The 25,620-nt window shown below is 36.5% G+C and overlaps 2 protein-coding genes and 2 pseudogenes across 2 annotated transcripts; 3 read left to right on the forward strand and 1 right to left on the reverse strand.

Annotated features, from left to right (window-relative positions):
- Nucleotides 1-1,942: 1,942 nt before the first annotated feature.
- On the forward strand, nucleotides 1,943-2,884 carry LOC117668821 (olfactory receptor 12D2-like). The gene has a single exon (XM_034422877.2). It carries the CDS (start codon nucleotides 1,943-1,945, stop codon nucleotides 2,882-2,884), a length of 942 nt encoding a protein of 313 aa, XP_034278768.2.
- A 5,240-nt stretch (nucleotides 2,885-8,124) lies between these two features.
- On the forward strand, nucleotides 8,125-9,065 carry LOC117668822 (olfactory receptor 12D1-like; annotated as a pseudogene).
- A 5,085-nt stretch (nucleotides 9,066-14,150) lies between these two features.
- Nucleotides 14,151-16,458, forward strand: LOC117668823 (olfactory receptor 12D2-like; annotated as a pseudogene).
- Nucleotides 16,459-19,592: 3,134 nt separating this feature from the next.
- Nucleotides 19,593-20,534, reverse strand: LOC117668824 (olfactory receptor 12D1-like). Its single transcript, XM_034422878.2, has one exon. The coding sequence runs from the start codon at nucleotides 20,532-20,534 to the stop codon at nucleotides 19,593-19,595; it is 942 nt and encodes a 313-aa protein (XP_034278769.2).
- Between the last annotated feature and the right edge of the window lie 5,086 nt (nucleotides 20,535-25,620).

Raw genomic sequence — 25,620 nt, forward strand, 5'->3', positions numbered from 1 at the left:
TATTAAGAGATGTGGTTTGAAAATTGCACAGACATCTGCAATGAACCTTTTTAATTATTATTTCTCATATTTGAACCCAGTGTGGCTGAGTAGAAAGAGAAAAAACAGCTAGGGGACATTGGACTAACCACTCTCTTTTGGTTCTATACAGAGAAATCAAAAGACATTTATCTGCTAACCCACCTTTCTATATTTGTCTTTCTCTTCTTGGCCCAAATTATTTAATAACAAAGGAAATTGTAAAGATTTTATTGAAAAAATACAGAAAATGATGGAAATTTTATAAACATTTAATGAAATTATTGTGATTGCACTGGTACATTTCAAATGACAAGAATTAAAAGTGGACAAATTTTGTAGAGAGCCAATTTGGTGTAGAGTTAAGGCATTAGATTAGAAACCAGGAGATTATGAATTCTACTCCTGCCTAAGGCATAAGGCTGGCTGACCTTGGGCCAGTCACTTATTTTTAGCTTTATGAATGAATTATAGTAACACATTATACATTGGGTCTCCCTTGAATATGTTCTGGAAGTTATAGCTGGTCCAGAATGCAGCTGCATAAGCAGTAATGAAAGGTTTCCACTTCTGAAATCTTACCAAGAAAACTGCAGAGACTAATCCAGGCACCTGCCAGAAATGAACAGGGATTTGAATAAAATGACATCATCATAACAACAACAACAACAACAACAACAACAACAACAACAACAAATGAACAAACAAAGAAACAAACAAAGAAACAAACAAACATATGAAAGATTGCAAGCATTCATCCTGCTTACACATAACTATCTCCCTTAGGTATGATTTCAATTCTGTCTAATGAGAGCATTCGATTTATATTAGTTGAAGTTAATTCTACTTGAATATTAATAATATTTGTTAATAATAATAATTAAGCTAAGAGAAAGAATTTCAAGGCTTTATACCCATCATAACACAGCCACTTTCTTTAGAATGGAATAGAATAACAGAGTTGGAAGAGACCTTGGAGGTGTTCTAGTCCAACCCCCTGCTGAGGCAGGAAACCCTACACCACTTCAGACAAATGATTATCCAACATCTTCTTAAAAACTTCCAGTGTTGGAGCATTCACAATCTCTAGAGGCAAGTTGTTCCACTGATTAATTGTTCTAACTGTCAGGAAATTTTTCCTTAGTTCTAAGTTACTTCTCTCCTTGATTAATTTCCACCCATTGCTTCTTGTCCTTCCCTCAGGTGCTTTGGAGAATTCTTTGTGGCAGACCCTGAGATATTGGATCACTGCTATCATGTCTCCCCTAGTCCTTCTTTTCATTAAACTAGACATACCCAGTTCCTGCAACCGTTCTTCATATGTTTTAGCTTCCAGTCCCCTCTTTGTTGCTCTTCTCTGAACTCTTTCTAGAGTCTCAACATCTTTTTTACATCGTGGCCACTTAAACTGAATGCAGTATTCCAAGTGTGGCCTTACCAAGGCATTATAAAGTGATATTAAGACTTCACGTGATCTTGATTCTATCTCTCTGTTTATGCAGCCTAGAACTGTGTTGGCTTTTTTGGCAGCTGCTGCACATGGCTGGTTCATATTTAAATAGTTGTCCACTAGGACTCCAAGATACCTCTCACAGTTATTACTATTGTTTTTCTTGCCTAAATGTAGAACCTTACTTTTTTCACCATTGAATTTCATTTTGTTACATAGTGCCCAATGTTCAAGTCTGTCAAGATACTTCTGTATTTTAAGCCCATCTTCTGGAGTGTTGTTTATTCCTACCACCTTGATGTCATCTGCAAATTTGATGAGTTCCCCATCTATCCCCTCATCCAAGTAATTGATTAAGCACTGGACCTAAAACAGAGCCTTGGGTACTCCACTACATACTTCCCTTTAAAAGTGTCTTATTCTGCTATGGAACTATTTTCCAATATTAATGCTTGTTTTTTTATTTATACAGAAATGGAAAATTGGACGGAAGTGCCAGAATTCATTCTTCTAGGTTTAACAAATGACCACATACAGCAACACATTCTCTTCACAGTTTTCCTACTGCTGTATCAGTCTTGCTTGCTTGGAAATGGAGCCATCTTGGTAGTTACCTTTGTTGAGCCACGGCTACACTCTCCCATGTATTTTTTCCTAGGGCATCTATCATTTTTGGATATATGTTGCTCTACAGTAATTGTGCCAAAAATGTTGACTGGGTTCATAACAGAGCAACAAACTATTTCCTTTGTTGGCTGCCTCACTCAGATGCATTTCTTTCATTTCCTGGGAAGTAGTGAGGGCATGCTTTTGGGTGTTATGGCATTTGACCGTTATGTAGCCATATGCAATCCTTTGCGTTATATCATTATCATGAATAAATGGACTTGTGTTACACTAGCTGGGGCCATCTGGGCCACTGGCTTCTTTCATGCCCTGATGCACACAGTAGTGACTTCTCAGCTATGGTTTTGTGGTCCTAATCTTATCCAGCATTTTTTTTGTGACATCAAACCTCTCCTCATGTTGGCTTGCAGCAGTACAGTGCTAAATCTCACACTTCTTAATGTTGTCACTAGTGGTATTGCTCTGACATCTTTCTTCCTTACTCTCTTGTCCTATCTTTACATTGTCACATTCCTCCTTTTCAAAAGTGGCTCATGGCAGAACCGTTGGAAAGCTTTCTCCACCTGTGCTTGCCATCTGACAGTTGTAGCTCTTTTGTACATCCCTGTTATTTTTAATTATATTCTTAGTTCTGCTGCTGAATCTGCTGAAAGGGAGATGAGCATGACTCTGTTGTATAGTGTCTTCACTCCAGTTTTAAATCCTTTGATTTATACTTTGAGAAATCAAGAAGTCAAATCTGCTCTGAGAAAAATCCTGTGCAGAAAAGCTCCTTCTAGAGGGACATGAACACATAGAGGAGTGTTACAGATGTCACATTACAATTTCTTTGTATGGAAAAACCTCAATTTTTGGAAGTCATTGGTTTCCAAAGTCCCCAAAGCTGATTGGGTCTTTTCCACACCAATCATTCACTTACCCTTCAAAGATCTCCAGAACTCAATATGGCAGAAAAGAAGAAGTAGCTTGGTCATGTGGCAGCAAATTGGCTGTCTTTTTCTCAGATGCTATTTTCCTTTGGTTTCTAGATGCTAGCCATCCCCCCGCCATAATTAGCTCCACTTATCTTACACAAGAAGAGAAGGGTGCATAAAGACACATGTGTATGCACACAAACACAAACACACATACTTCTCCTCCTTGCAAAAGTGCTTTTGTGCAGAGGAGAAGCATGCATAAAGATATACTCACATAATCTTCTTATTGCAAAAGCACTTTTGTGAAGAGAATCATGAGTAAAGGCATGCACACACAAACAAACAATCAAATCAACAAACACACATACATGCTTCTCCTCTTTACAAAAGCACTTTTACAAAGAGGATAAAAGTTTATACTGTAGGAAGAAGAGTTTTTGCCATTTTACCTTTCCTCCTCCACCATTAACTCTGCTAGTGTAAGACCAGAGAAATTAATGATGGGGTGAGGGTGGGGCTGGGGAGGGAAGGCTAATATTTAGTGATAAAAGGAAAACAATTTATCCAGCAGTTGAGAAAATGACAGCCACTTTTCTGCCTCATGATCCTTCTCCTTTTCTACCCCAATGTCTAGATCTCTGGAAATCTTCAAAAGGCAGTGATCAAATGGTAATGGGGTGTGGAAGAGCATGTCGAATCCTGTAGACTAGCAAATCAGGCCCAGTCCTTGTGGGGACCTGGCAAGGCAGGATGGAGGAAAATAGATTGTGTCTATATTGCAGCATCTCTGCAGTCAGTCATAAAGGTGAATGACCAGCATGGTGCTGTAACATACATAACTTTGGAACCGGGTTATAAGTACTTTTGGAGTGGTGTGTCAAAACTTTGAACCATTGCTAAATGAACTGTTGTAATTTGAGGACTACCAGTACGCACAGCCCTGGAATTAAACCTTGTTAAACTTGAAAGTACTTCCATCTAAACAAATGTGCATGGGACTGCAGTTTTGAGATCCAGGAAGCTTCACTGACCCAGCTCTATTGTGAGGAATGTGTAATAGATAGAACAGTGTAATAGATAACTCATGAAATGCACAAATTCTTTCTTTATCATAAATAGGTTTGGACAGAATGAAATACATGTTTGAATTATCAGAATTATTTTATAAATTCCCACTCTCTATTTTAATAAGAGCAGGGATTTTTTAAAGTATTTTTAACTGTCTTTTTCACTATGCCACAATTATTGTTTTTACATGAATAAAGTGCATAGATGTGCTGTTCATCTTAACAAGATCATGTCACATTTGATATAGCATCATAGTCAGTCATTTATATTTGTGAGAGAAAATTAAAGAAAAGCAGGAATATCTTAAGCACACTGTCATTAGCAACTTTCTTAAATCCATACGGTTGATCAGAATAGAGGTGAAAGAGACCTTGGAAACATCTAGTCCAATCCCCTGCTCAAAGGGGATCCTATACTATGTCAGACAAGTGGCTGTCTAGTGTCTCTTAAAGACCTCCAGTGATGAAGCATTCACAACTTCTGAAGGCAAGCCATTCCACTTTTAATTGTGCTAACTGTTAGGAAGTTTCTCCTTAATTCCAGATTGCTTCTCTCCTTGATCAATTTCCATCCATTTTTTCTCGTCTTGTCTTCTAGTGCTTTGGAAAATAGGGTGACATATTATACAATTTATGTTATACAATTTTATATATTATGAAATCTTCAAACAACCCTTTGAAGAGCATGGTAAAGGAGGGACCAGAACCTAACTTAAATTATTTTTAAATTGTATAAAATCACGGATAGTGAATATGATTGCTTCTAACTTGTATTATATGTTTATACTTTAATTGTATTAAAAACCAGTTTGGGGCAACTTTGCTGGGATTTATTGTTTAGTTTAACTTAGCTTAGTTTATTTTAGCTTAGTTTATCTTAGCTTAGCTTAGTTTAGCTTAGTTTAGCTTAGTTTAGCTTGTCTTAGTTTAGTTAATTTATATAATCTAATTTCAAATCAGCCCAAATCATGGCAACTCTGGACAGATTACAAATAACTGAACTAACAAATGTAAAGAAAGGAGAACATGGCTATCCAGAAGAACAAAATGAAATGTTAAAGCAGAAGAAACCAAATTAAACTAAAAGTGGCTCCACAACCACATTTTTTTTCCAAGACCTGGGTAAAAAATTAATGTTTAGTAATTTATTGAATGTTATAAGAATGGGGGCTAAAAATTTTGGAGAGAATATTGTTCCTGGCAGAAAACACCACAACCAAATAGGTGCACTTTCTGGATTTCACAGCATGACACTGCTTGATGGGGAGGACCCAGATCACACCCACTATGATTGACTTTTCTGTCTTTGAAGCTGCTCCAAGAGGCCCCCTGATTGCCAGCTCTAACATCTCCAGAGGTTCTGCAAGGGCTAGTAAAATATAATATCATCAAACTCTGCCTGCTGCATGATAATCAATCACATGCTTCTCTATCCCCCATCCACCTAAAGGCAAAACAAATGGAAAACAAATGAAAGACACACCCAAAGCCCCTTCAAAATACCCAGGATCTTTCAGTCAGAATGCCACAAGCACCCAATTTTTTGTATATGATGGGGATCTAGGAAGCCTTGGAATTTCATTTGAGCATATTTGGCAAGTTATTTTCTTTCAGCAAAACCTTACAGATATGTTGTCCTGCAGAAAATAGAAAAAGGAGGGATTATTATGGACATTCACTGCCTTGAGGTATATATAAAAATACATAAAAACAGTAGGAGAGAAAATACATATAAATAAAATAAAAACCTATATATCCACTAAAGCCTGGCAGCAGTTTTATGATATATTAAAAACTAACTTTTTTTTAATTACATTTTTATGGACTATATTTTATTAGAGGCTAGTATCCCTGAAATAAATTGCATACAACTTGTCCTATATTGTTGTGTCTTTCCAATTATTTCTCAAAAGTTTGAGCAGAGAATGGAATGCTTTCAGAAAGAACTTCACCATACGTCACCCATGTCTATCCTGCAGAAGGCAGCAATTTGCTTCTATTCAGATCCTTGGCAATTTTCCTTTATTTCTTATATTGGAGCACTTTAATCATCATTTTTCCCCCTGAGTTTTAATCAGCTATATTTTCAAAACCATTGTAGCAAACATATATATCCCAAGACTCAAAAAGCTCTGCTAAATTAGTGTTGTTAAAAGATATTGTGGAGAATGATGGTGGCATACTTTTTTGATATATAAGCAGAGGAAAACATTTTGATCCTGCTTATCTGCATTTATGGGAAAGACTACATTCAAAAGACCATGACCTATCCTGGTAAGAATTAAAAATTCTACATATTCTTCATATTCAGAGAATTGTAGTTGACTTGAGCATGACCGGTATGTAGACTGTTTGGAACTGCTGAGAAAGAGAATATCTGCAGAATCATATATGTTGCTGTATGTTCCCAAGGGAAAGATGGGACATGAATATTATAAATTAATAGATAAATATTCTTTTCTTTGAGTTTCATCTGATAATTCATCCATAGTATATAGTATCTGCTGAAAATGGTTGGAAGAATATACCTTCATGCATAATATGCAATAGCTGTTACCAAGAAACAGAGTGTTATCCTTTTTTATCTCTGAACCACAATTGCTAACAAATTAGAAGAAAGTTGGCAGAAAAAGTTGAGGTTATTATATCTATCTAGATGAACTTAACTCCTATATTTTAAAGATTTGCAAATAATAAGATATAACCCTTGTTGTTTGCATCTCAGAATCCCATTTACAGTGTAATCTTCGAATCCTTGAAATGGACTATAAAAATAATTGGTATTACTGCATTTCATCAAGTTTTATAAATCCATAAATCTTATAAGTCTTATAAATTGAAATACATTTTTATTTATTTCTGTTATGAAGTTCTTTTTTCTTTTGCCACACCATTGCTTTCTTTTTCCTTTGTTACCTTCAAATACAATCATTGTTTTTTCTTTACTCCTTCTTTGCTTCTACTTCCTTTTATTTCACAATCTTAGTATTTTAATAAAACGAAGTGCTCATCTTTTGTCTGTTGCACTCATATGAAAAGTAACAAAAAAAATAGAGAACAAGTAGGTCACTCCATCCAATTTCATTAGTTGATGTATAGTAGAGGGACACAAAATCTATAGTACAAGTCTATTGCATTAAACACATACACACACACACACAAATACAACAAATCTAACAGTAAATGTATGAAGCCATAAACGTTTGTACAGAGTAAATTTGAATCTCTTGTAGTCTTTACTTCCTTTAATTTCACAATCTTAATTTTGACGATGAAACAAATCTGAATAAAATGAAATCTTCCATGGTCTGTATTCAGCACTCATAAGAAAAAGGACAAAAAGTCAAATGCAAGCAGGTCACTTCTTCCAATTTCTTTTTTTTTTATTATTATTTTTATTGAACATATTTCATTATTTTATATCACATTTACAATCTTTACAGTGCTCCAGCATCAATAATACTCATATATACATAACAATTGCATTCCTTATTCTTCCTTTAATTATATACATTGCCTTTACATTTTAGTGTACCTCTTAAATTCCCTTTATATTTAATCTTTACTTCTATTCTCTAACCATTTGTACCATGTGTCCCAGACCAAATAGTATTCCATTTCCCCACTTTTTTCAATTCCAATGTTAGCCTCTCCATCTCTGCAGAATCTAACACATTTTTTATCACCATTCCATTGGAAGGCATGCTGTCCTGTTTCCAGTTTTGCACATAAACAATTCTGGCCGTAATAAAACCCTAATTATTTTTACTAGGGATAATAAGAGGAAACTATAGTAAGAAAATTCAATATATTATATTACACACTTCTTCCAATTTCATTGTTCAGTATAGACAAACAAACAAGAATCTAACCCCCAAACAAAATAAATCTAATATTTGAAAATGTAAACTTTTTGAAGACAGTGAATTTTAATAAGGTGCCTCATAACTAAATGTCAAATACTGTTTAAAAAATGGTTTTACAATGCCATATCTAGCACTGTGATGCTTTCTCAAATCACTATTTTTTCCCCCTGTTTATAGACATGAAGAACTGGGCAGAGGTGTCTGAATTTATTCTCCTGGGTCTAACAAAGGATCATAGGCTGCAACAGGTCCTCTTCACACTTTTCATGCTTCTCTATGTAGCATGTTTATTAGGAAATGGTGCCATCCTGGGAGTCACCGTAGCTGAGCCTCGGCTCCATACCCCCATGTATTTTTTTCTGGGAACCTTTCTTGCTTGGATATATGCTACTCTACAGTGACTGTGCCAACAATCCTAAGTGGCTTCCTTAGAAAGCATCAGTCAATCTCCTTTCCTGGCTGCCTTACTCAGCTGTACTTCTTCCACTTCCTGGGCTCTAGCGAAGGTATGCTTCTGGGCATCATGGCATGTGATCGCTATGTGGCTATCTGTAATCCATTGCGTTATACTCTCATCATGAATAAATCGACTTGTCTTACACTAATTGGGGCCATGTGGGCAGCTGGCTTCTCTTACGCCTTGATGCATACAGTGGTGACCTCTCAGCTATGTTTCTGTGGACCTAAACTAGTCCCACACCTTTTTTGTGTCATCAAACCACTCTTTAAATTAGCCTGCAGTAGTACAGCACTCAATTTTATTTTGCTGAATTTTGTCACTGGCTCTTTTGCTTTCTGTTTGCTCTTCTTCACTCTTCTCTCCTATTTTTACATCATCTCTTTCCTCTTTCTCAAAGTCCAGTCATGGCAGAATTGTTGAAAAGCCTTCTCCACCTGTGCATCTCACTTGACAGTTGTTGCAATCTTCTACATTCCAGTACTGTCTAACTACATGTTTGCTTCTGCCAGTGGATCTTCTGAAAAAGACCTTATCATCTCTTTGTTATACACAGTACTTACACCAGTTTTAAACCCTCTGATTTACTGTTTGAGGAATCAAGAAGTCAAATCTGCTATAAAGAAGATTCTAACTCAAAACACCTTATTTAAAAGGATCTGAATATTTCTAGTTTTTGAGAACATAAGAAATGGTGATGATCATCTTCAGAGCAGTTTAATGCTTTGTGTGGCTCCTTTCTACAAGGCCAATTCCAATCAGTGTTAATAAGGAGTGATAAATCCAGGTCAGTATTCTCACTGCTCTTTTTTAACATCTACATGAAACCATGAGGTCATTTGACACTATGGGATAATGACACACAGCTTTACATCTTCATCTCTGGTGAAACTAATAATGCTGTGACTTCCTTTTCTCCGTGTCTGAAAGGTGTAAGGCTCTAGATGAAGGACGACAGGAGAACCCTGGCAAGAAAGTGGTACAAGACTCAGTGTATAACTAGATTCACAACTCATATTCAATTTAAATTCACAATAGAATTGGAATGGACCTTGGGGGACTTCTAGTCCAACCCCCTGCTCAAGCAAGAGACCCTATATCATTTCAGACAAGTGGCTGAAAAACCTCCAGTGATGAAGCATCCACAACTTTTGAAGGCAAGCTGTTTCACTGGTTAATCCCCGTGCCATCCATCTCTCACTCCTCATTTTAATTTGCATAGTTTTAATATTTCTATTATTTTCCTATTTGTCTTTTTATACTCTGCAAGCCACCCAGAGTTGCTTTGGGCAGCACTCATGCCCTTGTCACCTCCCGGTTGGACTATTGTAATGCTCTCTACATGGGGCTCCCCTTGAAGAGCACTCGGAGGCTCCAACTGGTCCAGAATGCGGCCGCGCGGGTGGTTATGGGTGCAACCCGTTGCGCCCACGTGACACCCTTCCTGCGCGAGCTGCACTGGCTCCCAGTGGTCTTCCGGGTGCGATTCAAGGTGTTGGTTACCACCTTTAAAGCGCTCCATGGCATAGGACCCGGGTACCTCCGAGACCGACTTCTGCCACCAATAGCCTCCCACCGACCAGTCCGCTCCCACAGAGAGGGTCTCCTCCGGGTGCCATCAGCCAAGTTATGTCGGCTGGCGACACCCAGGGGGAGGGCCTTCTCTGTGGGAGCCCCAGCCCTGTGGAATGAACTGCCCCCCGAAATACGAAAGATTTCCGACCTCCGGGTGTTTCGCTGCGCTCTGAAGACCCTGTTGTTCCGCCAGGCAGGGCTATTAACATAACGTTTTAAATTGGGGTATTTTAAATTTCTGGGATTTTAATTGGAGCCTAATTATTTAATGATTTTAAATTTTAAATTGTTGTCGTGTTTTTTGTGTTTTTAAATAGGCTGTACACCGCCCTGAGTCCTTCGGGAGAAGGGCGGTATAGAAATAAAATTATTTATTTATTTATTTATTATTTATTAAAATTTAATAAACAACAATAAACAAATACTGTTAAACACAATACACTGCTTCAGATTTCCCATTTTACAGTAAAGGCATTCTGTTGGTAATTCATGCAACAGATACCTTCCGTTGTAGAATATTATTATGGAATCTAATAGGCTTTGATTCTACTTGCTTCTATTTAGGGACAGATAGAGACAAATGGAAAATCAAATATACACAAAAATATGTTCAAGAACAGAATAAATTTTAAAATAAATTTTACTTATTGAAAAAGATGAAATTACAGATATCAGTTCTTTGCCTAGGGTTGACTTTCATATGTATCAAGTACTTCCTAAGAATCTAGGATGGCATTGGTGTGCGATATATTATAAACTGCCCAGAATTGTTGGATATGAGACAGACAACAAACAAACAAACAAATAAACAAACAAACAAACAAACAAACAAATAAACATCTTGGGTTCAAGACATTGGCCTTTTCTAAGAAGTGATTGAATTATGCCAATGGACAGATTTTCTACATGTGTCCAGATTTTTTTGGTATTGCAGACAAAGTTCTGATAACCACTGAGACTCTCTTGGCTGGTTTATGCCTTAATTTTTCTCATCTTCTCCAATTCTTTGTCTTCTCTTGATATTGCTATATCAGTTATTTGGAAACTTCATACAAATACTCATGAGAATTCCAATAAAGTAATAAAACTCTGTAGTGTTTATGTTCAAGGTTGTTCTTTCATCTGCCCCATGACCTTTCACCCTTTTCCACATATTTCCAAGAAGACAGTCATTTATTTTCCTCATCTACTCAATCAATCAATCAACATTTGACTCATATTTTTCCCTCAAATATAGATTATTTAATGCTTTAAGGTTTAGTTTTTATGGACTACAAATTGCAAGCGATTAATATCCTTGAAATAAATGTTTGTATATAATTCATCCTCTTTCATCTCCTCATTTCTCCTTAACATTTCCCAAAATCCAAACAGAGATTGGATTGCTAACAGAAAGCAGCCATACTTCAACAATACCTATCCTGTAGGATACTGCAATTTGCTTCCATTCAGATCCACAGCAAATTTCCTGTACCATATCAGAATAGTTTATTTAATCATCATTATCCCCCATGAGATTTCATCAGCTACATTTTCAAAATCATTATAGAATATGTTTGTCCCAAGACTGATATCTCCTGAATCATTTTCCCACATGAAATGACTTGGGGGGGGGGGCTCTGCTACATGAATGCTATTAAAAAGATATTGTGGAAAATGACTGTGGCATATTCTGCTGGTATATGAGCAGAGAGAAACATTTTGATCTTGCTTAACTGCAGATCTGGGAATGGCTACATACAGAAGACCATAATATATCCAGGTAGGAGCTGAAAAATAATTAATGTTGCCTTGTGTCTCTAGGGAAAGACGGGGCATGGATAGTATAATTTAATAAATATATGAATACTCTTTCCTTTAAATTTCATGTGTTAATTCATCTACAGTTACAGTTGTTCTTATAAATTTACATACCCTGGCAGAATTTATGATTTCCTGGCCATTTTTCAGACAATATAAATGATAACACAAAAACCTTTCTTTCACTCATGGTTAGTGTTTGGCTGAAGCCATTTATAATCAATCAACCGTGTTTACTCTTTTTCAATCATAATGACAATAGAAATTACTCAAATGACCCTGATCAAAAGTTTACATACCGTGGTGATTGTGGCCTGATAACATGCACACAGGTTGACACAAAGGGGTGCAAATGGCTATTAAAGGTAATCATTCTCACTTTGATCTGTTTGCATGTAATTAGTGTGTGTGTATAAAAGGTCAATGAGTTTCTGGCCTCCTGACAGACTCTTGCATCCTTCATCCAGTGCTGCACTGACATTTCTGGATTCTGAGTCATAGGGAAAGCAAAAGAATTGTCAATGGATCTGCGGGAAAAGGTAGTTGAACTGTATAAAACAGGAAAGGAATATAAAAAGCTATCCAAGTAATTGAGAATGCCAATCAGCAGTGTTCAAACTCTAATCAAGAAGTGGAAAATGAGGGGTTCTTTTGAAATCAAACCATGGTCAGGTAGACAAACTAAACTTTCAGCCACAACTGCCAGGAAAATTATTTGGGATGCAAGGAAAAACTCACAAAATAACTTCAGGTGAAATACAGGACTCTCTGAAAATATGTGGTGTGGCTGTTGCTAGATGGATAAGAAGGCACTGGAAGAAAGCCATTACTATGCAAATGTCACAAAATATCTTGCTTAAAATACGCCAAACAGCACAGAGACAAGCCTCAAACCTTCTGGCACAAAGTCATTTGGAGTGATGAAACCAAAATTGAGCTTTTCGGCCACAACCATAAATGCTACATTTGGAGAGGCGTCAACAAGGCCTATGATGAAAAGTACACCATTCCTACTGTGAAACACGGAAGTGGATTGCTGATGTTTTGGGGATGTGTGAGTTACAAAGGCACAGGAAATTTGGTCAGAATTGATGGCACAATGAATGCAGTATTTATCAAAAGATACTGGAGGACAATTTGCATTCATCAGTGCATGGGATGTACTTGGACATTCCAACATGGCAATGATCCTAAACATAAGGCCAAGTTGACCTGTCATTGGCTACAGCAAAATAAAGTGAAGGTTCTGGAGTGGCCATCTCAGTCTCCTGACCTCAATATCATTGAGCCACTCTGGGGAGATCTGAAATGTGCAGTTCATGTAAGACAGCCCAAAAATTTACAGGACCTGGAGTCTTTTTGCCAGGAAGAATGAGCAGCTTTACCATCTGAGAAGATAAAGAGCCACATCCACAGAGACCACAAAAGACTTCAAACTGTAATTGATGTTAAAGGGGGCAATACACCATATTAAGAACTGGGGTATGTAAACTTGTGATCAGGGTCATTTGGGTACTTTCTTTTGTCATTATGATTGAAAAAGAGTCAACATGGCTGATTGATAATAAATGGCTTCAGCCAAACACTAACCGTGAGTGAAAGAAAAGTTTTCGTGTTATCATTCATATTCTCTGAAAAATGGCCAAGAAATCATAAATTCTGTCAGGGTATATAAGCTTATGAGCACAACTTTAAGTGGTTTCCTTAGAAAGCATCAGTCGATCCACTTCCTGGGCAGTAGTGACATTGTACTGCTGGGTGTCATGGCATATGATCGATATGTAGCTATTTGTTATCCTCAACGTTATACTGTCATCATGAGTAAATGGGCTTGTGTAACTCTAGCTGGGGCCACATGGGCCACTGGCTTCTTTCATGTCTTGCCCTTGATACAGACAGTGGTGACCTCTCAGCTATGGTTCTAGGGCCCTAATTTTATTGCACACTTTTTCTGTGACAAGTAATAGGTCATAGATTATAAATCAGTTACCATCATTAATCATAAGTTACAAACAACAATCTTGTTCAGTTTTCACTCATTCTCTTGCTTCTGATACTCTAAAAAACCAAACAAGAGTATAATGTCTAACAGTATTTTTGCTAATTAATGCCTGAATGTCCAAAATCATTAGGAACACCAACAGTTTTACATGTGCATTCCTTGACATAGGTAATGATAATGAAACATCAATTGTTTTTAAAGATTGGATGTAAATTATTGATTCATGACTGAATGCAAAAAAACAAAACAAAACAATCAAACAAACAATCAAACACCTGGAGCATGGCTGTCCATTTTCCTACCTAGCATTGAATCTTTGTTTCCTTATAGAGCATCTAACTGACTGCTCACATTTTTTTCTGTTTTCAGAGATGAAAAACTGGACAGAAGTGTCTGAATTTATTCTTCTGGGTTTAACAAAGGACCATAGACTACAACAGGTTCTTTTCACACTCTTCCTGCTGTTCTATATAGTCTGTTTATTAGGAAATGGGGCCATCCTGGCAATCACTCTGGCTGAGCCTCGGCTTCACACCCCAATGTATTTTTTTCTGGGAAACCTCTCTGGCTTGGATATATGCTACTCTACGGTGACTGTGCCCAAAATGTTAAGTGGCTTCCTTAGAAAGCATCAATCAATCTCTTTTACTGGCTGCCTTACTCAGCTACACTTCTTCAACTTCCTGGCAGTAGTGAGGCTATGCTGCTCGGTATCATGGCATACGATCAATATGTAGCTATTTGTCATCCTCTCCGTTATACTCTAATCATGAATAAATGGGCTTGTGTTACTCTCGCTGGGGCCACTTTGGCTGCTGGCTTCTTTCATGCTTTGATGCACACAGTGGCGACCTCTCAGCTATGGTTCTGTGGCCCTAATCTTATTGCACACTTTTTTTGTGACATCAAACCTCTCCTCAAATTAGCTTGTAGTAGCACAACTCTCAGCTTCTGCCTTCTGAAATTTGTCACTGGTCCTTTTGCTCTGAGTCCCTTCTTTTTCACACTTCTCCTCTATTTTTACATCATCTCCTTCCTCTTCTTCAAGGTCCAGTCATGGCGGAACTGTTGGAAAGCCTTCTCCACTTGTGCATCCCATCTGAGTGTGGTGGCCATCTTCTATATTCCAGTACTTTCCAATTATATGCTTGCATCAGCTAGTGATTCTTCTGAGAATGATATGATCATCTCTGTGTTGTACAGCATAATCACACCAGTTTTAAATCCCCTGATTTACACACTGAGGAATCAAGAAGTCAAAACAGCTATAAGAAAAATTGTAAAAAAGAAATCACTCCTTTGAAATGGCTTAGTTCCCTGTATTTCTGAAAAAGAAATGAACTGGGGTCCAGTATTGTCAAAATATTTTTATGCGTTGGAACCACTAAATGCTTTGTATGCTCTCCTTCCATATATGTTATGTTACAGAGACTCAGTGTCCAGCTCAAGAGCTTTCTAATCTTTTTGGAAGCCTAGCTTTTGTAAATTTTTGGCAAGCTTGAATATCTCTTCGTTTTTATTCAGTAACATGCATTCCATAAGTATGGCTTTCTCCCTCCCCAATTTTAGTCCTACATGTTTATGACCTTAGGAAATTTTCTGAAAATGAAGATTTTCACTTTTTAGAGAAAACACTTAAACATGAAACATGTTTATGAATATGATCCAAGTATTTATGTGGATTGAATCTATTAATCTAGGAAAACTCATTTGGCACTCTTCTTTAATTTACATTATGTTATAGTTATTCAGGAATTCTTTCTTTTTTGTTTAGGCTCAGTGGCTAAGATGCCAAACTTGTTGATCAGAAGGTTGGCAGTTCAGCAGTTCCAATCCCTAGCACTGCATACGGGTGAGCTCCGGTTACTTGTCCCAGTTTCTGCTAACCTAGCCATTTGAAAGCATGTAAAAAATGCAAATAGAAAAATAGGGACTGTCTTTGGTGGGAAGGTAACAGCGCTCCATGCATCTTTGGCATTGAGTTATGCTGACCACATGACCACGGAGACATCTTCAGACAGTGCTAGCTCTTTGGCTTAGAAACGGAGATGAGCACTGCCCCTAAAGCCAGAAACAACTAGCACTCATGTGCGGGGGAACCTTTACCTTTAATATTATTCAAACAGTAGATGTGTTCCAGCATAATCCATATATTTGGATGCTGTGTTCTCAATTATAACAGTGGTATAAGCATTTTAATTGATCCATGAAAATTCACAAAATAGGATTAAGTACATATACAACTGGTAGAACCTAGATATACAACAGTATCATTGAACAGTGTGCAGGATTTTGAAGTTATATTGAAAGTATCCTATCATTCAGAGGAAATTTTCATAATGCTGGGCTGTGAAAAGTATCCATGTGTTCTCTGTGGGTTTGGAATGAAACCAAAGTTGAGCAACCTTCTTCCATAATCAAAAAGTCCAGCCATGGCAGAACCACTGGAAAGTCTTCTCCATCTCTGCATTTCATCTGACTGTTGTGGCAATCTTCTATATTCCTGTAGAATGCTTGCTTCTACCAGTGATTTTTCCAGAGAAAGACTTTAAGATCTTTTTGTTATAACCTGTACTTACACTAGTTTTAAATCCTTTTATTTATTGTTTGAGGAATCAAGAAGTCAAATCGGCCATAAGGAAGTTTTTAACTCAAAACGTTCCATTCAAAAGGGCCTAAGATTTCCATCTTTAGAACACTTAAGAAATGGTGACAATGTGCATCATCAGAGCATTTTAATAGTTTTGTGTGATGAAATATGGTGAAATACATTTCTTCACAATCCCCATTTTAGTGAAGTATTCTGCAGATTCATGCAATAGATAGCATCTTCAATTGTAGAACATTATTGTGGAAATTATTAGGCTTTGAATGTACCTGCTTTTACATATGGGACAGATAGAAAGAAAGTCATATATACACAGCAATATGGACAAGAAAGAAGAAAAGCATTACATATATAAAAATGTGAATTTACAGCTGCCAGTTCTTTAGATGGTGCTCTGTTTCTTACACATCAACATTTTCTCAAGAACCTCAGAAGTATTGCTCTAGTATATGTTTGGATCTAAGTCATTTATCCCATACTTGAAAAATGTAATTTTGCCATTTTTTCCATTTCTAAATTCGTCAGAGTTTGTTGCAGCAATCAAATCCAGAAAGCACACACAGGTAACTGATTCAGCAGGATTCATTAACTTCTGTTTATATACAGTATAATAGAACACATGAAAATAAATATACAATACCCTCAGCACAGCACCCCGAGCTAAGCACAGCTAAGCCACGCCCAAGCTCCTTGCTGTCTCAGCTCCCATTGTCTGACCTTGTTACTAAGCCCTATTCATTGGCTGATCTTGTTACCATGTCTTTGCCTATCATGAATACACTGTCATAAATGGTACATAAATTTTGATAAACTATAGCTAGTTTTTTCTATAATGTTACAGCTTTGATTTTCAGATCATGATAGTTTGTGATATTCTCTAATTCTTTGTATTGTATTTCATTATCTTTTGGTATTGCCATATCAGCTATTTGGAACCTGATACAAAGACTCATAAGGTTTTCAAAGAACTTAATAAAACAATGCACCGTAGAATAATTAGCTTCTGTAATGCCACATAGCAGCAAATAATTTCTAAATATTACATTTCAAGGATCTAGGCATATCTTCACCTCCTGGAGCAACCTAGAAACAAAAGTATGTAAGTGATCATCATAGAAAAAAGAGCTGCATAACAGCAATCTAGTCTAAGGCCCTTCTCACTTCTCAATTCCAGGCTGTGTCCAAGATCTCAATCAAGATGCCACCAGATTATCCAGGAATGTAATAACCTTATACAGCTAGGATTACAGCACTTTACCATTAATTTATGGTATGTTGACCTGGTATTCAGCAGCAGAAAATAGAACTTGGCTTTAGTGCAGAGGGAAGGGTCTCCAATGGAAATTGTCTGCTTCATGGTCTTAGTTTCTGTGAGATTAGAATCCTAAACAGGTAGACAACAAGACTTGGCCAACATTCAGCTTTTTCAAGATAGTCCATAATATAACCCAAAGTCATGTTGCTTATACATAATGATCTATACCTGGTCTTATTGTACAGTAATTCTTCAGTTTATATACTCCTACGGATTCAGCACATACTAGGATTTACACATGTTAAATCAACTTGGCTGTCCACAGAAAACTTCAGAAGATGAAATTACCTCAAAGGCCTTCTTGTTCTAGGATCTAATAGAAACAAGAACAAACCACAAAACAATACAACACAATATTTTAATATTTGATATTAAAGGCATCAAGGAATAAAACATTTATCTGGATTGTCTCTTCTTTGTTTCTTTGACTTCTGAGAGCAACTAAGGCTGTAAACACTGCCCAGAAACACATTGGTTATGTTAGATAGAGTTGTAATCTAGTAAGTAAGTAAGTAAGTAAGTAAGTAAGTAAGTAAGTAAGTAAATAAGGAAGGAAGGAAGGAAGGAAGGAAGGAAGGAAGGAAGGAAGGAAGAGAAAGAAAGAAAGAAAGAAAGAAAACCATTTTAATGTAGTTAAGGCATCAGGAAGTCAGGCAATGGCAAACCGCTTCTGAAATATTGTCAAGAAAACTGTAGAGACTTGTCCAGGTAATCACCACAAATCAGCATATACTTGAAGACTCACAGAAATAAACAAAACACAAATTCCACCCAAATTTAGTATGGAACAAGTTCTCACAATAATTGTATGTATGTCTAGAAGAGGGAAAATTTCTTGGTATGCAGGAAAGAATCATAAAAGCAGATTTTGGCACATTTTCATTGCAAAGGCAAGAGTTTTGTTGGTTTCTTATTTACATTTCAAATAGTTGGTTTTTTGGAAGGATACTTGAAAATTATGGTAAAGTAAAATGCAGTTATGTATCTATACTTAAAGAAACCTGAGAACAATATTTACATATATGAAATGAGTTGGAGTGTAAAGGCAGAAAAATACTGCCTTTTCTGATTTATATGTGGAATAGTTGCACATGGAAATTGTTTATTATTATCCATTATATTTCTATTTTCATCTAATAAAGGTTGAAGTTAGCATTAATATGGAATTTTACAACAAGCAAAGTTGAAAAAGCTTCCCCACTATTCATTAATAGGAATTTAAAGGAAATGAAACATGCTTAAAAGAGACACTAGTTTATCTTCTTCATATGAAATTAAAGAACTTATCAATAAAAATAATGGTTACTCCATTTTGAATTTTTAAATACACTTCTATAATTGATAATGCTGCATACAAATTTATGGAGAAATAGTAGAATATACATATTGTTTGAATAAAAATTAATCAATATAGTCAACAGAGGTAAAAATACCAATTTAGGAATAAGCAGCCCAGAGTCCCCAAGGAGTTGGGTGGCATAGAAATGCGACAAATAAATAAATACACATAAACTGAACATTTGGAAATGAACAAAAATGTATGGAGTATTATTTCAGTATTCTGTTTCTCCAAAAAGTGAAATTATTTATATTTGGAAACTTTTGCAATGCCTTTCTAAAATTTTCATTTCTAGATTTATAGGCAGGTAGGTCTACATTGGGGACAACTGCACATATATCTTTGGAACTGAATAAAAATAAATAAAAATAAATTGAGTCATACATTTCTCAAAAGATATCTGAGTAAACATAACAGGCTCTTACGGAAGTATGGCAGAATAGGAGATGCAACGTCAATCACTACATGACATCAAAGGAGGGAGAGCATAGAATGAAATTTGACCCCAAAGATATTCAAAATATTTTTTTTATTTTCACATGTAATGATATTTAGGCCCTTTCAAAAAGAAGATTTTTGTTTAAAATCTTTCTTATAGCAAATTTGAATTCCTTATTTCTTAATGTGTAGATCAGGGGATTTAAAGCTGGGGTGATTATGCTGTACAAGACAGAAATGATCATATCTTTCTCAGAAGAATCACTGGCTGAAGCAATCATATAGTTGGAAAGTGCTGGAATATAGAAGATGGCCACCACACTCAGATGGGATGCACAAGTGGAGAAGGCTTTCCAACAGTTCTTCCATGACTGGACCTTGAAGAAGAGGAAGGAGATGATGTAAAAATAAGAGAGAAGAGTGAAAAAGAAGGGACTCAGAGCAATAAAGCTACTCAGAAGATTCAGCAGGATGAAATTGAGTGCTGTGCTACTGCAAGCTAACTTCAGGAGAGGCTTGATGTCACAAAAGAAGTGTGCAATGAGATTAGGGCCACAGAACCATAGCCGAGAGGTTGCCACTGAATGCACCAAGGCATGAAAGAAGCCAGCTGCCCATGTGGCACCAGCTAATGTAATACAAGCCCATTTATTCATGATGAGAGTATAACGCAGAGGATGACAAATAGCTACATATCTGTCGTAGGCCATGACACCAAGCAGCACAGCCTCACTACTGCCCAGGAAGTGAAAGAAGTGCAACTGAGTGAGGCAGCCAATAAAGGTGATGGACTGATTCTTTCTAAGGAAGCCGCTTAACATTTTGGGCACAGTCACAGTAGAGTAGCATATATCTAAGCCAGAAAGGTTTCCCAGAAAAAAATACATGGGGGTGTGAAGCCGAGGTTCAGCTAGGGTCACTGCCAAAATGGCCCCATTTCCTAATAAACAGGCTATATAGAAAAGCAGGAAAAGTATGAAGAAAATTTGTTGCAACCTGTGATCATTTGTTAAACCGAGAAAAATGAATTCAGATACTTCTGTCCTGTTCTTCATTGCTGCAAATGAGAAAGAGATATGATAGATATAAATGAAAAGCCATGTTCTGGAAGACATTTTCCATTCACACATAAATCAATAAATTATATTCAATGTCTACACACAGTTGATATTTCATTATCATTAAAAGGTAAAGTTTTCCATATCAATCACATGTGACTCTAGGCCATAGTGCTCATATCCGTGTCTTGACCAAGGAAGCCAGTGTTGTCTGAAGACAATGTCATGGCCATGTGGTCAGCATGGCTGTAAGCCAAAGGTACATGCAATGCAATTATCTTCTTACCAATGGGGTATTAATCTATTTCTGTTTAATCTATTTACATTTTCATGCTTTTGAACTACTAGATGGGAAGGAGCTGGAGCAAATAATGGGAACTCACCCATTGTGTACAGCTTCTCTCCAGCTGACAAGCTCTGTGTCTTTACCTGCAGAGCCATTGTTTCCCCATTATCATTACTAAATGGTTATGTCAAGGAAAGCACGTATAAAACAGTTTGGTGTTCCTAATTGTTTTGGACATTCAAGCACTTACTAACAGAAATACTGTCAGATATTAGATTCTTGTTTGGCTTTTAAGAGTGCCATGGCAAATCATACTCAGAAGCATGAAAACAATGAATGGAAACTGAGCAAGAAGTCTTATTCTTAGTAATTTTTTTCTTCCGGTGGGTCCCAGTGAAGGAGTTTAAAAGTTTTCTTTTATTTACACTGGATTCTGATTTAAACTTACATGGAACTAATAAATCAGAATAAATTTCATTTACTTTTAATTGACAGAGTTAATTGATTTTCAATAATTATGCCACAGCCTCTATCATTTTTCGTCTTTCTGTGGCAAACAATAATTAATTCATTTTTTTCAGTTTTATAAACTGGAACTGGGAGGTGGGAGATTACTGGTTTTGCACTATCTTTGTAAGCTGTTGGGAATCAATGAAAGTGAGTTGAGAGTATTATTTTTTTAATAAATAATAAAAATATATCATAATTTATGATTTACGCTGTAAACTGAGGGGTCATTGGTGTGTTCTGAACTTGGTTGTTTTATTGCAGACATTCTATTACACAAACTATGTAACGTTATCAGTGCATTGACAATGTTATCTAGCTTGGGTAATGAAATGTCAGCAAGAAACCAACGAAACATCAGAGAGCACCAAGAGCTCTTCATTTCAACCTTATATATTCTCCCCTATTGAAACTGCAACCTGTGGTTAAGACCCAACCAAAAATGAAATCAGATGTTTCTAAAAGGGATAATATTCAGAGAAACCATCTCCTTTACAATTATTTTCCTTTACAATTATTTTATTTCAAATTTTCCATTAATGTTTTCTTCCGATTATGCATAAATCTGTTCATTATCTATCTCTGGCATACAAAGGAGATTAAAACAATTTTTAAAGTGGATTTTCAATTCATGTTGAAATACAGTCAGAGCAATTACTTTTATAGTCCATTTCAAGGATCAGAAAATTGAACTGTTAACGGTCTCTGAGATAACATATACCAAGGTCTATATCAGGAGTGTCAAACTGGTGTCCCATAGGTCAGATGTGTCATGCGCAGGCCATGTCCACTCCAACTGTGCAAAGACAAAAAACATAATGTGACAACAACGTGACACTGTGGGTTTGACACCTGTGATCTACATGGTAATCTTCCTATTTCCATATTGTCGAAGGAATGGTGTGGCTGTTTAAAATGCAACATTGTTTCATAGACAAATGTAATGTGCTCAACTATTTTTGCAATGATTCTTCACACATATCAATCAGCTCTGATAGTTCAGGGAGAAAAAATGGCATTTAATTTCTTGGCAGAAGTTTGCAATATATTATACAAGAAGATATATTCTTCCAACAATTTCAATAGATACTATGGATAAGGAAATAATATTCATGTATTTATTAGATTACATTATCCATGTCACATCTTCTTTCAGAGATAACAAATGATTCTGAAGATCTTCTATTTCTTAGCAGTTCCAGACAATCTGCATATTGGAAAGGCCATACATGTCATGGACTAGGCATCTATGATTCCATGAACATAAAGAATATATATAATTTCAAAAATAATTCATGTTTCTCTTCAACTCCTACCTGGAAAAGTTATGATTTCCTGTATGCAAACATTCCCAGATCTGCAGTTCAGCAAGATCAAACTGTTTCCCTTCACCTATATTCTAGGAGAATATGCCACAGGCATTCTCCACAAAATCTTTTTAATCGCACTTATTTAGCAATTATGTCATGTGGGAAAATGACTCAGGAGATAATATATATATGCTACAATGAATCTGAAAAATATAACTGATTAACTCTCAGATGAGATGATGATGATTAAACTGTTCCAATATGGGAGGTAAAGAAAAATTGTCCTGGATATGAAAGGAAGCAAATTGCTGCTTGGGGGGGGGGTTGCATGCATGCATGGGACGGGGGGGGGCATTGGATTATGAGTGTGGGCATACATGTGTGCGAAACCCCCCCAGCTCCCCCCGCTTTTGGCACGTGACAGAAAAAAGGTTAGCCATCACTGTCATATACCATCAAAGAAATTCTAAATGTTAAATTTCATGGATCCAGAGATATCGTCATCTCTTGGAATTCTTCAGAGAACAAAAGTATATAAGGGATCAGTGCAGAAAGAGGAGCTGAGTAACAACATTGCAGTCTAAGGCCTGTGTCACGTCTCAATTCCAGGCATGACTTCAACCAAGATGCCGTCAGATTTTCCAGAAATACTCTATGCTTCCTCTGGAATCATCTGTGATCATAAATTTTCTGGCTAATCCAATATAATCCAGTCTTGTGTTCCTCCTGGGATTATAGCCCCTCAGAGTTAATTTATGGCATTTTGATCTGGAATTCAGCAATAGCAAACAGATCTTGGCACCACTGAGGATCCAATAACCTAGATTATGTTAATTAAATGGCAGAATTCTTATAAAACAGGAAGCCCCTCATTGCTCAGTGTGACCTGCCCATGGAATCTTACCATACTGACTCAGCCCAATATGGTGTCTATGTTTGGAACTGTCCTTTCATTTTTCCCAATGGTCCCCTCACTCCTTCCTTCCCAATTTCAGGCAAGGCATCTATTTTCCTCCTTCATCTACTTACTTACTCACTCACCCACCAATCACAATAAATCCTATAGTCACCAAAAATACCACAAAACCAAACCAAAATATAGTACAGCCTCATTGCAGAATATCAAGACAAGAAGTTATTCCCTTAATCACTAATAATACAGTGATGGGGCACTTAGGAGGCAGTAGCAGTCCCTACAAATACCACATCAACACCAACTCACATTCCCACGGGTACAATATGACAGGCTAAAAGGGTAAGGTGCCAGTTACCAGAGTGGGAGTCAATGTGATACTTTAAAAACTGACATTTTTTCTCATATAGGTTTTTATGGACTACAGATTATAAGCAATTAGTATCCTTGAAATCAATGTTTGTATACAGCTCATCCTCTTTCAACTCTTCCCTGCCTTATTATTATTATTATTTATTATTATCTGGAATAGAGACTGGAATTCTAACGGAAGGCATTCTCACTCCACCAATATGAATTCCAGAGGATACAGCAATTTGCTTCCATTCAGATCCAGGACAATTTTAATTTACCTCCCATATTGGAACAATTTAATTATCATTATCTCACCTGAGGTTTAATCAGTTGTATTTTTCAGAACCATTATAGCATACATATATTATCTCCTGAGTAATTTTCCCACAAGACATAATTGCTAAATGAGTGCTATTAAAAAGATTTTGTGAAGAATGACTGTGGCATATTCTGCTAGAATATAAAGCGAAGGGAAACAATTTGATCTTGCTAAACTTCTGATCTGGGAATGGCTGCATACAGGAGACAATAACCTATCCAGGTAGGAGCTGAAGAGAAACCTGAATTATTTTTGAAATTATATCTATTCTTCATATTCATGGAATCATAGCTGCTTGGTCCATGACTGGCATGGCCTTCCCAATATGCAGACAGTCTGGAAGTGCTAAGAAATAGAAAAAATAGAAGATCTGCAGAATCATTTATGTTATCTCTGAGAGAAAGATGGAACAGGGATAATAAATATATGAATATTATTTCCTTTAAATTTCATCTGATAATTCATCCATGGTATCTACTGAAATTATTGGAAGACTATATCTTCATTTATAAAATATCATAAATTGCTACCAAGAAATTAACTGCCCTTTTTAATCCTGAATTATCAGAGCTAACAGATATGTTGTGAAGAATCGCTGCAAAAAGAGCTAAGCTATTACATCTGTCTAGGTCAGGGTTGTCAAACTCGCGGCCCATGGGTGCCTCACGCACTGGCCATGCCCATGGCCGATTTAGCAAAGAGGAAGAAAGTCATGATATGTCATGTGATGCGAGTTTGACCTGGTCTAGGTGAATGAACCTCCTGTATTTTAAAAGTTTTAATGTTTCATTTTAAACAGCTGTACCTTTCCTTAGACAATATGAAAATAGTAAGATTTCCAGTAGACCTTGGTAAATATGTCTCAGAGTCCCATGAACACTTAAATCTTCTGATCCTTGAAATGGACTATAAAAATAATTGCTATGACTGCATTCCATCAGGAATTGAAAATTCACTTTAAAGGTCCTTTTAATCTCCTTTGTATTTCAGAGACAGACTATTAACACATTACGCTTAACCTAATAAAAACATTATTGGAAAATTTGAAAAAAAAATCCCATTAATAGTAAAAGAGATGGTTTCTCTAAATATTATACCTTTTAGAAACATCTACTTTCATTTTTGTGTGCTTTTGGCATATAGCCTGACTGGCACATGGCCAGAGAAATTGTCTTCAGAGAATGCTGGTTTCCTTGGCCAAGATACAGAAATGAGCATTATGGCCTAGAATCAGACGTGATTGATATGGAAAACTTTACCTTTTAGTGATAATAAAACATCAACTGTTTGTAGACATTGAATATAATTTATTGATTTATGTGTGAATGGAAAATGTCTTCCAGAACATGGCTTTTCATTTTTATAACTATCATATCTCTTTCATATTTGCAGCA

Source organism: Pantherophis guttatus, chromosome 4 (assembly GCF_059756535.1).
Source record: "Pantherophis guttatus breed Tessera chromosome 4, ASM5975653v1, whole genome shotgun sequence".
Classification (NCBI taxonomy): Eukaryota; Metazoa; Chordata; class Lepidosauria; order Squamata; family Colubridae; genus Pantherophis; species Pantherophis guttatus.

Coding starts and splice junctions, on each gene's coding strand:
- LOC117668824 (XM_034422878.2), bottom strand. CDS start 20,534: ATGAAGAACAGGACAGAAGTATCTGAATTCATTTTTCTCGGTTTAACA.
- LOC117668821 (XM_034422877.2), top strand. CDS start 1,943: ATGGAAAATTGGACGGAAGTGCCAGAATTCATTCTTCTAGGTTTAACA.